The sequence below is a fragment of the Arachis stenosperma genome, chromosome 3 (assembly GCF_014773155.1).
Source record: "Arachis stenosperma cultivar V10309 chromosome 3, arast.V10309.gnm1.PFL2, whole genome shotgun sequence".
NCBI classification, from domain to species: domain Eukaryota; kingdom Viridiplantae; phylum Streptophyta; class Magnoliopsida; order Fabales; family Fabaceae; genus Arachis; species Arachis stenosperma.
The window spans coordinates 153,890,630-153,905,141 of record NC_080379.1 but is presented as its reverse complement, the minus strand read 5'-3'; the positions used below and the strand labels follow the sequence as shown (position 1 = coordinate 153,905,141).

At 37.5% G+C, this 14,512-nt stretch overlaps 1 protein-coding gene and 1 non-coding gene across 2 annotated transcripts; both read left to right on the top strand.

The window, feature by feature from the left end:
• On the top strand, nucleotides 1–3,334 carry LOC130969542 (soluble inorganic pyrophosphatase 6, chloroplastic-like). The gene is made up of 6 exons (XM_057895307.1): nucleotides 1–290; nucleotides 1,338–1,498; nucleotides 1,955–2,055; nucleotides 2,139–2,320; nucleotides 2,453–2,551; nucleotides 2,907–3,334. Exons 1-6 carry the CDS (start codon nucleotides 42–44, stop codon nucleotides 2,997–2,999), a joined length of 885 nt encoding a protein of 294 aa, XP_057751290.1. The 5' UTR covers nucleotides 1–41; the 3' UTR covers nucleotides 3,000–3,334.
• A 1,072-nt stretch (nucleotides 3,335–4,406) lies between these two features.
• LOC130972216 (U5 spliceosomal RNA) lies at nucleotides 4,407–4,519 on the top strand. Its single transcript, XR_009083409.1, has one exon. It is a non-coding gene; the product is annotated as a U5 spliceosomal RNA (small nuclear RNA).
• Nucleotides 4,520–14,512: the final 9,993 nt, after the last annotated feature.

The window sequence follows — 14,512 nt, the reverse complement described above, 5'->3', positions numbered from 1 at the left end:
TTATTTTATTTTATTCACACTGATCGGAACTGAGTTTATCTATGGCAGCCGTCACTACCAGAGCTATAGCCATGGCTGCCACCAGCTGCAGCTCCAGTTTGATAACCAAAAGCCCATTACTGGTGAGGCACAAGCTTCTTGCTCAGAATGCCCTCAACCTTCGTCGTTCCACTTCTAAGAAATCTTACACCTGCAGCGCCATCTACAACCCCGACGTTCTCGTCAAGGAGGAAGGCCAACCTCAGACCCTCGATTATAGGGTTTTCTTCCTTAACAAATCTGGCAAGAAGGTTCTTTTCCCATTCCTTTTTAACGTTGTTCCACAATTCGATTATTTTGTTCTATATCTGTTGTTTTGCAGTATTGTAATTTTCGGGTATGGTTGAAACTAGAGAAATGTGATCCTGTGCCTTAACATCTTACTTTCATCCGTGACTCATTTTTGCATTTCATCGAACATTCTTTGATCAGTTGAAACCGTAGGAGAAAAGCAGTGGAAACCCTTTTTCCTTTATGAGAATTTTGTTGGAATGTTGGCATGTGGATCTAGCTTCTGTGTTTTGACTTTTGACTGATCAAAGTTAAGATGAGCATAGAGTTGAAGTGTAATGGTTTTTCATTTAGTGATTAGTCCATTATTGTAATCAACCGAATGACAGTAAGTAAAGGAACAGAGTATACTAACATAATTTCATAGCTATTGAATGCCGGAAATGCCGGAGATGATAAAGCTCGCCTGTGATATGGTCATGGAGTTGCATGAACTATCCTATTGACTTTCTTCCAAATTCTGAGTTCCTACTTTTCTTTTGCTTTAGATTTTGCTGTCTAGTATGTTACAAGCTCCAATTGATTACTTATTCGGTTTTGTATACACATTGTGTGGGAGTACATGTACTATAAGAGTGTGTTGGTGAGTTTCATTTTGGAGGAAAAGAGAGAGAAGGGAAAAGGTTTTGTAAAGTAAATTAGACTACTATTTTTGAACCCCCCGTGCCGCTTCCCCTCCCTCTCTTTCCCTTCTAAAATGAGAACTGTAATCTCGCCCTAAGTGTTTGCTTTATTAAGGAGCTTGTTGTGGGATAGTGACAACCGATTTTGATGAACTTCAGATTTCAGAAGCTAGTTGAGATTAATGCCATTCATATATGCTTCTTCTTGGCATTTTCCTTTCCAACTTTTCTCTGTGTAATAAAGAAATCAAGGGCACATGACATTGAGCTGATAGGAATTAGGAAATGTGAAACATCTTGTATGACTAGATATGGAAAGAAGAATGTTGTAAGAATGAGTTGTATCCTTGTACCCACTGAAATGATTTAGTGAAATATATGCAGGTTTCTCCTTGGCATGATATTCCATTGCGATTAGGTGATGGTGTCTTCAATTATATTGTTGAAATACCAAAAGAATCTAATGCAAAGATGGAGGTCGCAACTGATGAGCTATATACTCCCATAAAGCAGGATACCAAAAAGGGAAAGCTTCGATATTACCCGTAAGATTCAAATTTGGAGTGGTCTTTCTGTTTCAGTTACTGCACAATTTGGTGCTGGTATCCTAGACCTAAATAATCAAAATTCTGTTGTTTAAAATTGGTCCAATCAGCTGGCACAGACCATGGAAATACCTATCAATATTTAGCAATTATAGCTCCTTCTCAACACCCCCCCCTTCTTTCTTTCTTTCTTTTTTTTTTTTATTTTCCTCATAAATTTAAGAGCTTAGCTTAATTCTAATATAAACCTCTTGTCCTCATCCCACTAAGACCTTTTGTAGTACTTTTACCTTTATTAATGGATCATTCGCATTCAAATGTCCTATGGTCTGTCTTCTTCACCAGTTGCTATTTATATATTTCCGTAAATCTATATAGGAGCTTCAACACCCATTCCCCACCTTTTATAATTAGCCCTACTCCCAAGATGAAGCATCTGTTTTGCATACTCTGCAGCTATAATATACATTGGAACTATGGCTTACTTCCTCAAACCTGGGAAGACCCATCTTTTTCCAACTCCGATGTTGAAGGAGCATTTGGAGATAATGATCCAGGTAGTACATTACTTGCTATCATAAATTGGAGATTTTAACAAATATTTTTCTTAGTCCAAAAATGTAAAATTGTTTATCTGCAGTTGATGTAGTTGAGATTGGTGAACAACGGAGACAGATAGGTGAGGTTCTGAAGGTCAAACCCTTGGCTGCATTAGCCATGATTGACGAGGGAGAACTTGATTGGAAAATAGTTGCAATCTCATTAGATGATCCAAAAGCTTCTCTTGTGAATGATGTTGATGATGTTGAGAAGCATTTTCCTGTGAGCTCTGCTACTAAACTATGTCATGATTTATTTCTTAAGTTTCTTCTCTGTCATTTAGTTGTGTGCAACTGTAACGCAAAATTCCAAAATGTAGTTTTTGTCAGGATCTAACACAATGATTGTCTTCAGGGCACACTCACTGCTATTAGGGACTGGTTCAGGGACTACAAGATACCCGATGGAAAGCCTGCTAATAAATTTGGTCTTGGCAACAAGGCAGCGAATAAGGTATTCCATTACTTGAATCACTTGGTGGTGCAAATAACCCTTAAAAATTCTGTATGCTTTCTTTGAGCTTCAAGTAATCAGCATTATAATATTCTCCAAAGTGAGCCAGTGGTAGTTGTTTGGATACTCCATTTAGAAAATTATCTTCTCAGCTGTTTTTTTTCAAAAATAATGTTTGCATCAAGGACTACTATGTGCAGATTCTAAGATTAGTATATGGGTCTGGCAAAATAAATCAGTAACATGAAAGATAAAAGTGCGACGTGGAGTAACTGCAGCGTTGTCATAATCGATATATCATGGTAAATGCCCTGTTTTGGTCTAATTCTGTTATAAACTTAAATTTGGCAAACAGGATTATGCGCTTAAGGTAATCGAAGAGACTAATGAGTCATGGACTAAACTTATCAAGAGATCAATTCCTGCAGGAGAGCTGTCATTGGTGTAAATGCATCAGGGGATAGCAGTTATTCAGTTACATTCTATACAGTTCGATGTATGAGTTTGCAATGCAAGCACTTATAGCAAATGCCGTTTTCACCAGGCGTTTGTTCAATATCAACCATCTAATGTATTCTACATTTTTCTTTTTGCCATACTGTATTTAATTTTTTGAATTATAGTATGGCCGATTGTGAATGATGAAACAATTTTCTGATAATAAACCATTGAATTGAATTAGGCTTGGAAGAAATGTATGACAAGATGATTATGTAGCAAGAATAAACATGACCACTCGACGCAAACTTTGCTGTCTAAGGCAAGAATATGATACCCCTTTTCTTATTTTATTTTTTGGACATAAGAATATGATACCGTTTATTGCATTGTATGGATAGCCACCGATCCGTGAATACAAAATTAGGTTATCCAAGTTCTTATGGTTTAACCACTGCAATTTTTTTCTTAACCCAGAATAGTGTCTAAGTTCTGTGCAACCATCGATTTCATAATGAAGGATTGATAAACTAGATGTTACAACCTCCCTGAGTAATTTCCAAAAATTAATTACATACAGGTTACTACTCCAACAAAGATGGACTACATTAAATCATTTGATGCTAAAACTATGGTAAAAAACATGTACGTAAGCTAATGTTCCAGTCTTGTCTGAGATGAACAAGTTTGTAGCCATACAAATTGACAGCATTTTCTATCTGATGAACAAGTTGCGAGTCCAAGTGTCCAACAAAGCGTTTTATAATTAAATCCGGGAACTACTGTGATAGGTAAAGACCAGAAATATATTATGAAACCATAATATTAATAAATATATCAAGACACATAGTATCAATGTCTCAATCCTGTAAAAAGGAGAGGGAAAACAGGTCTCACTAAGACCATATTTGTAGCCTATCAAATAAGCGGACACTTTTTTAAATTATCGTATTCTCATATCGAATATATTTTGGATATCATACTCATTCAATACTTAGTTGATACACGCATCTTAATAGCATAGTTTAGTTTTGATGCATGACAATATAGAGAATTTAGAGTTATCTAATTAAATTCAATCTAATTCATGCATTTAGGTAATTTCTTAAGTAATAATTTTTTGTATTGATGTAATATTGTCTATATAAAATACTTTAACACAAAAAATTAAATTCATGCTTTAATATCAATATATTATAATTTGTCTAAAATATTATTTATATTTCATTTTATGTGGTGTCATGTTTCCAACAAAAACTGGCAACCGTGCAGCTGCCGTGCTTCACTCATCACTTGTAAGTTGTAACTTGTAACACGCAAAGGACCAACAAGTTAAGTCCCGCATCGCCCAACACCAGCAAATTTCTAGTCATCAAGATATATATAAGGCAACCCTTGTCAGCGTGTTACATCACGGAGCTGCGCAGTGAGCACAGAGCGAACTATTCTTTCGCCTTTTACTAAAGAATACCGTGTGCCTGCTGCAATTAGCAGCATACGCTAATTTTTTGAGAGGAACCCTCGTTTCGAAGGTTCCTACCTAAGTGTAGTGTAAACTCTTAAATTTAATTATAATGGTGGTATAAAGGCATTAGCATGCGAAGCAGATAATCATTAGTAACAACCTGATGGTATTTACATTTGCAACATGACAACCCTTTTTGGACATTATTATACCTACGATGTAAATTGTGCTTCTATCGTATGATAACTGGAAAATAAATGAAGACATTAGCTGGGGCTGTTTTTTTGTGTTTATTCATTTTTTTTATTTTACTTACGTTTTGTGTTTGTTCATTTTTTTATTTTTTTGAAATAATTCATTTTTTTTTATTTTACTTACGTTTTGTGTTTGTTCATTTTTTTATTTTTTTGAAATACACCAAACGTAACTTACGTTTTGGGTTTTTTATTATTTTTTTAATTTTAGTTTAAATCTAAACGCAAGTTGCGTTTTAACAAGTCAGAAAAAGAAAATTTTTTGAAATCCACAAAATGTAACTTACGTTTTGTTAATGTCAGAAAATTTTTTTCGGAAGTCTCAAAACGCAAGTTGCGTTTTGTATACAAAATAATATTTAAATCCACAAATTTGCCTATAAAAACGAAGTCCGATTTTATTCATGTTCATCTTCACTTCTCCTCTTGCTCTTTCTTGTATAAAGTCCTTAGTGGGGTGTTTTTTTGACAGATAACTGTGTCAAAAAACTAGAGTTAGTTAAGGCTGAAGTTATGGAAGGTGTTGCAAACTTGCAAGTATATTATAACGGTGAGGTTATAAGAAACACACATGAAGGAGTGACTTTTGTTTGTGAATATCCGTTGTCATTTGCCATTTCATGTACCATGAGTTTTGTTGAGTTGCAAAATGGTCTTTGTAATAACATTCAAAGCCACATTTTGAAAAGGGTGAGCAATCTTTTATACAGAAATCCTGTGCAAGTATTTGGTGGGTTAATACAGTTTCAAATAATGCCCATCACTGACGATGTCAGTATGCAGCAGATGTTGTATATTTATCAACAAACCCGGTCTCACGTGCCGATGATAGAGCTGTACGTTGAGTTTGAACAGCAGTCCGGGATGAGTATGATCAGCGACGAGATCAATGTTGATGAGCTCGGGGATATAGATTGGGAAGAAGATAATAATGACAGTGAAGATGAATTTGAAGCTAACTATGAAGTCGATGACGAAAACGATTACGGAGACTTGGCAGGTAATCCGGCGGTGCAAGATGAAGCGAATGCGATTGTAAGTCAGCACCCATTTGGTGTTCCGTCTTTTATGCGGACTCTAGATCTCGAAGTCATGCATGCTTCGGAATTTCATGAGTATGCGAATACAGGTATGTCATAATTATTAATTGAAGTTTTCTATAGTGCTTATTTTATTTGCCTTGTCTGACTGATGGTGGTGCGCATGTTGTAGGTGAAGGCAACGTTGCGGCGGAAGATGGCGAGTTTAATGTCGGAATGGAATTTGGTTCGAGAGAGTCGGTGATATATGCAATCAAAAGCTACACCATATCTAGAGGAGTTGATTACACTGTGTATGAGTCTGAGCCGCAAACATTCTATGCGAAATACAAGGGGTATGGTGCAGAGTGCGACTGGCTTATCCGAGCTAGCTTGATTCGAAAAAAAGCTTGTTGGGAGATCAGGAGATACAATGGCAAGCACACGTGCACCATGGGCACGATTTCACAAGATCATGCCAAGTTGGACTCAGACACAATTGCAGATGCCATTAGGCCGTTGGTCGAAGCAAATCCCTCAATAAAGGTGAAGTCTGTTATTGCAGAAGTTCAAGGCAGGTTCAACTATACTGTGAGTTACTGCAAGGCTTGGTTGGCAAAGCAGAAAGCTGTCGCAAAATTTTTCGGTGATTGGAAAGTTTCTTATCAGACTCTGCCAGTATGGTTGAAAGCAATGACAGTGAAGATGCCAAGGTCTCGTGTTCAAATTAAAACGCTCCCCGTTTACCGTGAGAGTGAGGAGGTTCAAGGTGTAAGAGTTCTGCACCGCATTTTTTGGAGCTTCTATTCGTGTATTGTAGCATTCAGACACTGCAAGCCACTGATGTAGGTTGATGGCACGCACCTGTACGGAAAATATAAAGGAGCACTTCTGGTAGCGGTTGCACAAGATGGGAATTAAAACATTGTGCATATTGCATTTGCGATTGTCGAGGGCGAGACAGCAGACGCGTGGGAGTTTTTCCTAACCAATTTGCGGAGATATGTTGTTACCATTGATGGTGTGGGTATTATTTCTTACCGACATACCTCGATCGACGCTGCAATAGCTCGCAGTAACGGTGCATGGCCACCACCAAAGGCGTGGCACATGTATTGCATCAGGCACATCGGGTCTAACTTCTTAAGGAGGTTCAAGGCTCCATATTTGCATAAACTCGTGGTGAATATAGATATTTCAAATTGCTGTTATGGTTCTATTCATAGTAAATTTGTGGCATCTGCTTATGATTAAATGGTTTGTTCAACAGGCTATTCTAGGACGGAGCAGGAGTATAACAAAAACTACCAAAGGCTTAAAGAGCGGGGTGAGACATATACTCAATGGTGCGATGAGATTGGTGTTGAGAGATGGGTGTTGGCATTTGATGGTGGTCATTGTTGGGGACATTTGACGACAAACTTGGTAGAGTGCATAAATTCTGTCTTGAAGGGTGCACGCAACCTTCCTGTAACTGTCCTTGTCCGGTCAACTTTTTATCGGCTGAATGAGTTGTTCACTCGGAAGAGTATCGAGGCTCATGAGCGTCGCCGCAATGGATTCACGTTTTCAGAATTGGTAACGAAGAGAGTTGAGGAAAGCTTCCGATGTGCAGGAAACAATGTGGTTAACCGGTTCGATAGGCGCAACGAGATGTTTGAGGTTCGCGAAATGTAAGATGGTACCATTTACACTGTTAACCTTGCGCAACCACACTGCGACTGTGGCCATTTCCAGGTCGAGCGACTTTCATGTCGCCACGTGCTTGCATGTTGCGCCAACCAACGTCTTGATTGGCAAGTGTACGTGCACGATGTGCACAAGATGTCTGAAATTTGCAAGGTGTATAGAGGTGAGTTCGTTCCGATGGGTGACCCCTCCACGTGGGATAGATACGAAGGAGCGAAGGTGATCGCCAACCGGACATTGAAGCGCGCGACGAAAGGAAGAACGAAGTCAACCCACTACTTGAATGAGATGGATTCGCGTGATATGCGTGGTCCTCGTCGGTGCACTACATGTGGACGCGAGGGACATAGCCGCAGCCGATGTCCTCAGCGCGCAGGTCCAAGCTCCGCTGGAGGTCATTAGTGGTTAAGCTTTTCAATGTAACTTTGTTATGACCTACTTTACAATTATATGTTACTTTTTTTGTAAGCTCGTCATGTACTTTAACCTAGTTAACAATTTATAATAAATAAAGTTTTTAACCTCGGTGTTTAATTTTTTAGAGAACAAACATTTTCGATCCAAACAGAGTTACACGGGAACAAAGCTAAATATGTCATAATAATAAAACTGAACACAATCATCTAAATATAAGATACGACACTGAATACAAATCTGAATACAACGCTGCATACAATATCAACTAGAACAGACTACTTCCTCGGTGCCTTCTTCGCATACAAGGATGGGGTGTATTTGTCCGGAGGCGCAGTCTGTGTCCGTAAGTTATACGGATGACTTTGCGACACACCGGCGTCAACCCCACTGCCAACGTCAGGACCACCGAAATCTGTCATGTTCGCACCACCTGTGTCATACAAACCGGAGCCACTCATCCCCGGAGCACTCGCTCCACCAAGATCATACCAGTGCTACAAGTCGTATCCCAAGTCTCCCTCTTCCCGCTCCGGGTACTCATTCAAATCAAACAACTGGCCGCATGGTGGTGCAGAAGGACCGGGCGGATCTACATCACCGGTCAGATCATCAAAGTTGAAGTCACTGACATGACCTGAAGTGGCGCGGCGACCACCAGAATGCTGAGATGTAGCAGACCCTTCCTGCGGTGGCGGCGGGATAGAAAATCTGTATCTCTCAGGACCTGAGAGAAGCTGATGGTGTCAGATCCACCCAACGGACTAAAGAGACCCTCGGCTGGAATCACCAGCTGTGGTATGTAGGGCTCAGGTGCCTGAGGCGACTGTGGTTCCGGTATATATGCTGCCTGCTGCTGATATGCCAGCCACTGTTGGGCATATGCCGGATCCTGAAACTGCTGGGCATATGCCGGATGCTGAAATTGTTGGGCATACGCTGGATCCTGAAATTGCTGCGCATATGCTGGATCCTGAAACTGCTGGGCATATGCTGGCATCTGAACCTGGTGCTCATATGATGGGACCTGATAGTGGTGCTCATATGCTGGCACCTAATTATTAATTAAATACAATTAATAGTAATTACTGATAACAATTTATAACCCTAAACATTGATAATAATCATCATAATACTAGTAATTAATAATAATACCTGTTCCTACTGCTCATGAGGCGGGACTGGCTGCTGAGGGCCAGCTGGTTCTTCCTGTTGCTGTTGTGGTTCATCAGCGCCGACCTCTTCACCTGCAACTCTATCTGATAGACGCAGGTGAATCCCATATTGCTGTGTGTACCACTCATAGTACACTGGGAGAGGATGAAAGTCAATAATCTCCTTGCCTAACTGCAATGTGTTATAGCGGTCAAATCTCCATTTATTAACCCATTCACTGTAAATCTCTCTCCAGTCATGGCTCTGTGCCCCTGTCAAACGCTTGCAGTGATTACGACCAAGGTCGAACATCGGGCCTGGTGGAAGCTGTTGCATCCCGAACTGTCGTCTAACTCGGTCTGTCGGGTGCCATTCTATGCATTCGAATGACACTAAAGGCGACTGGGTGGAGCACATAACCATCTGAGCAGCGAGGAAATCCGGAACCCTAACTCCCATATATGGCCGCCATATAAACTGCACATTAGTTACCAAGAGGCCGATTAGAAAAACTATTCTTTTGAATAAAAACATTGAACATTAATGGTTACAACTTACACCGTCAACTCCCATGTCGTCCAGTCCTCGCCTGAAATGCGTAGTAGGCCGCCGTGTATATCTAGTATGTCGGCGCCAATGACTCCACCTAACAAAAAACAGAATAACAATATTAATAGGAGTAACAAATTAATAATAATAATAATGACAATAACGATAACGATAAAAGCCAATACCGTCGTGCAAGTGGAATACCATCATCGCCGAGCTGATCGCGGGGTATAGGTGCCAAGAGCGGCATACGCTCCCACACTCAAACAAAAAGCAGTATCAGTGGGCCATCCATCTCCTTGCAGTTGTATCGTGATGCACGACACAACGATCTGTATAGGTGTGCCAGACTGGCTGTCCCCCAACTGTATGCTGAAATCCGGTGAAAATCACGAAGTAGCGGTAGAAACTTCGAGTTCAATGAAGCCGTCGACTTATCCAGAAACACAACTGTTCTGAGCACGTAGAAAATGTGCGCCCGGACGTACCGCTCAAGAGACTCCTGAGTATCACACGGCTCGGTGTCTCCGTACTGCCGGACCCAAGCAATATTGACCTTCCCCAACACGTGATCTTGCAGACCGGACTCTCAACCAAAACACGCAATGCAGTTCTCCACCAAGAACTGGTGACTGCTATCTGTTCTACCCGTAACGGGCTCCCCATTAATCGGGAGACCAAGAATATAGCCGACATCTTCCAGCGTCACCGTCACTTCACCGACTGGAAGATGAAAAGTGTGAGTCTCCGGCCTCCAGCGTTCCACCAAAGCACTCAGTAGTGTAAAATGACATCTCATTTCGCCTACTCGCGAAACGTGTTGAAACCCAGTCGATACCAATGTCGCTGCAGCTACCTCGTTAAAAGTATCTGGCGGATTCAGTTTCCTTGACAACAAATTCCTGGTAGCCTGCAAATAGAAAAATGATAATTATTAAATTTTACATAATATCAACTAATAATTTATTCAAAAAAAATTAACAACAATAACTTAACAGTATTATTATTATTATTATTATCATCTTAAAACATAATAATAAATTATTAAAAAATCACAAGTATTTATTTATTATTTATTACTAGAAAATAATAATAACTGGTAATCAGTATTCCATAATAATAATAATAATAATTATAATAATAATAATAATAATAATAATAATAATAATAATAATAAGTATTGTTACTATTATATTATCTTAAGAAATAATTATTATAATAACAGTAACAACATAATAATAATAATAATAATAATAATAATAATAATAATAATAATAACTATTTCATGATTATCGGTACACCAAAAACACAATTATTATTTATGTTATAGACATGATAATAATAATAATATCGGTATGATAAAACACAACTACTATTCATATAATAATAATAATAATAATAATAATAATATAATAATAATAATAATAATAACCAGTAACTAAACAGTATGTATGTATTATTATTATCTTAAAAAATAATAATCATAAATTATTAATAAATAATAAACAATTATTAAACATTATTTACTTTCTATTCAAAAACAATTACAATTTATTACTATTATTACACAGTATTATTTATTTATTATTAGAAAATATTAATATTTTATTATAAAAATTAATAATTTATTATTAGAAAATATTAATAATTTATTTACACAACCATATCATAATAATTAATAATAAATTATTTAAAAATAATAACAAATTTTTAATTTATTAGACAGTACAACTAGTCATATGATAAAAAATATAAATAAATAATTAAAAAATAATAACAAATTTATTAAAAATAATAAAAAATTTATTACACAGTATTTTTATTATTAAAAAATAATTATATTAATAATAATAATAACAACAATAACAATAACAACATTAATAATAATAGCAACAATAGTTACAATAATCACAATAATAATAACAATAATAATAATAATAATATTAAAATTAACAATAATACTATCAAAATAAAAAAATATTTACCCATTGAGGATGATCAAGATATTCAATAATGTGTTCCTCCGGTTTGGTAAAATTACGAACCATTATTTAATCCTTTACGGTAAACTTCTTCTTCTTCTCCCCCATTTCTCCCACACTTCTTCACTTTCACTTCTTCACTTTTACTTCTTCAGCTTTTTTCTTTTACTCTCGTTTCACTCCTATTACTCCTATCTGCGTTTGGTTTTCGTTTTTATAAACAAATTTACCATCCTCCATGACGCGTGTCACACATGCGGCTAAGGTGGCTGCCAAACGCAACCTCCGATTTGCTTTGGTCAACCTGCGTTTTGCCTACTCCAAAACTGGTCAAAAGTGAAGCTGTTTTCATGCAAGAGACACAAAGCCATGTTTCGTTCTTTGATTGCCTGGGCCTGACAAACGCAGGCTGCGTTTTGCAGCGTGCTCCTCTTCCTTTTTTTTCGTCCCTGCCAAAACGTTACTTGCGTTTTGTGCTCTCTGACAAATGCCAGCTCCACATTCATGCATAACACACTATACATCCATTTTTTACCAATTTACCATTTTCTAATCCATTTACAAATTAATTTCTCCATTAGCTGGTGCAGAGTTAAAGTGCTTGATCGAACGTGGTGTTGTCGAAAACTGCTTTGGGAATGAGATTGCAGTTGAGAATCCATGTAAGTAGTGTGAATTTGCTTTTTTTTTTGTAGCTTACTGGGATATCGGGCAACTATATTCTGGTATGATGAGCGCATAGAAAAGTATTATAATGACAAATCTCCTAAATTCACACTATGTTGCTGGCGAGATCAGGTTCAACTTCCTATGATGCAAGCACCGCCTGAATCTTTGAGGAAACTTACTTTGACACCAATGAAAAATCCAATCACTTTCGATTGAATATTAGGAGCTACAACAGTATATTTGCTTTTACATCATTAGGTGGTAAGGTACAGAGGTTGATTAATCAAAGTCGTGGGTCCCCAACTTTTATCTTGCATGGATAAAACTATCATTTAATGGGAAGTTTGCTTCCATTAAATGGAGGAATAGCAAAATTTGCACAAATATATATATATATATAAATATAATACTCAAAACAAGATACAAAATCAAATCGCTACTGAGATAATTTACATACAATTTCTTTTAATGCTCAGCCAAAAGCAAGTTGAATTTTAGTTCAAAATCAGGTCACAGATTTATATTTATATGATTTTAACTTATTTTTTCCAGCTAAAGGGATAAATTGAACAACCTTCATGCAGATATTGTCTCGACCATCAAAATTATGCTTGATCATTATAATATGCTTGAAAAATCATTTCGGCTTGCTCACGATGCACTTGCTGCTAAAGCTACTGAATCAATTCAGCTATGTCTTATAGGGAAGAGAGGAAAGGATGGACGCAGATATAATTTGCCTTCAGTTTTTGAAGTTGCTGTCTTAGTTGTTGGTGATTTTGATAGATCTACAACAAAGCAAGATATTATTGTCGAAAATAAATTAGGGTCACTTCAAAGAATAACTGAGCTACACCCTTCCTATCTAGGCTTACAGTATCCACTGTTATTCCCTTACGATGAAGATGGGTGGAGAGAAGATATTCCATTGAACAAAATCAAAAAAGGAGAAATAGATGAAGACAAATATGTCACAATGTGGGACTTTTTCGCATTTTGAGTCCAAGATTGGCCTTCACACAATGGTGTCCTCTTATATTCCCATCGATTATTCCAACAATTCTTAGTTGATGCATTCTCAATGGTTGAAAGTGCCAGATTGAAATATGTTTACACCCACCAAAGCGACTTTAGAGCTGAGTTATACAATGGCCTTCGAGATGCCGTTTTCAATGGCGAGACAAATGCAACCTCAAAAGGAAAGAGAATTATACTCCCGACAACATTTACTGGTGGGGCAACATACATGATACAAAATTATCAAGACACAATGTCAATATGTAGATGTGTCGGTTATCCAGATTTGTTCATCACTTTTACTTGCAATGCGCAATGGGATGAAATACAACAATATTGTGCAAAGCACAAGCTCAAACCAGAAGACAGGCCATACATCATTTGTAGACTCTTCAAAGTTAAAGTAGACAAGATGATTAAGGATCTTAGATACAACAAATTATTTGGTTCTACTAAAGCAGGTACGTAATTTACATTTAAATTTTGCAATTTTTTCCCATGACATTCAGAAATTGCTTCCTTATTCTAAATTAGACGCGTTAATACCATTCAAGCGTTGTTTTTTCCCAGTTATTTATACAATAGAGTTCCAAAAGAGAGGACTTCCACACGCATATATACTATTGTTCTTACATGAGCAAGATAAGTATCCAAACCCTGCGAACATAGACAAAATTATCTGTGCTGAGATTCCTGATCGTGATGTTGATAATGCATATTACGAAGCTGTCAAGAGTTTCATGCTGCATGGTCCATGTGGTCTTAGCAAGCCAACTTCTCCTTGCATGGAAGAATGACGTTGTATGCGTCATTTCCCTAAGAAGTTCAATGAAGTTACTACAGTTGAGGAAGATGGTTACCCAGTTTATAGGCGTCGAGATAATGGACGCACAGTGAAAGTGTCTGGAATTCATCTTGACAATAGATATGTTGTGCCACATAATAGATTGTTGTTACTAAAATATCGTGCTCACATTAATGTGGAATGGTGTAACCAATCAAAATCTATCAAGTATTTGTTCAAATATGTAAACAAAGGGAGTGATCGGGTCACAGCCTCTTTTTACAGAAACTACACCAGTAGTGACAATTCAAGTACGAAAGTTGATGAAGTGAAAATGTTTTATGATTGTCGATATGTATCTCCTTGTAAAGCTGCCTGGAGGATATTTTCCTATGACATTCACTATAGCAATTCATCTGTTGAGAGGCTGAGTTTTCATTTACCAGATCAACAACCTGTTGTATTTTACAGATAATGAATCATTAGTTGAAGCTCTTGCAAAGGCCAATGTAAAAGAGTCCATGTT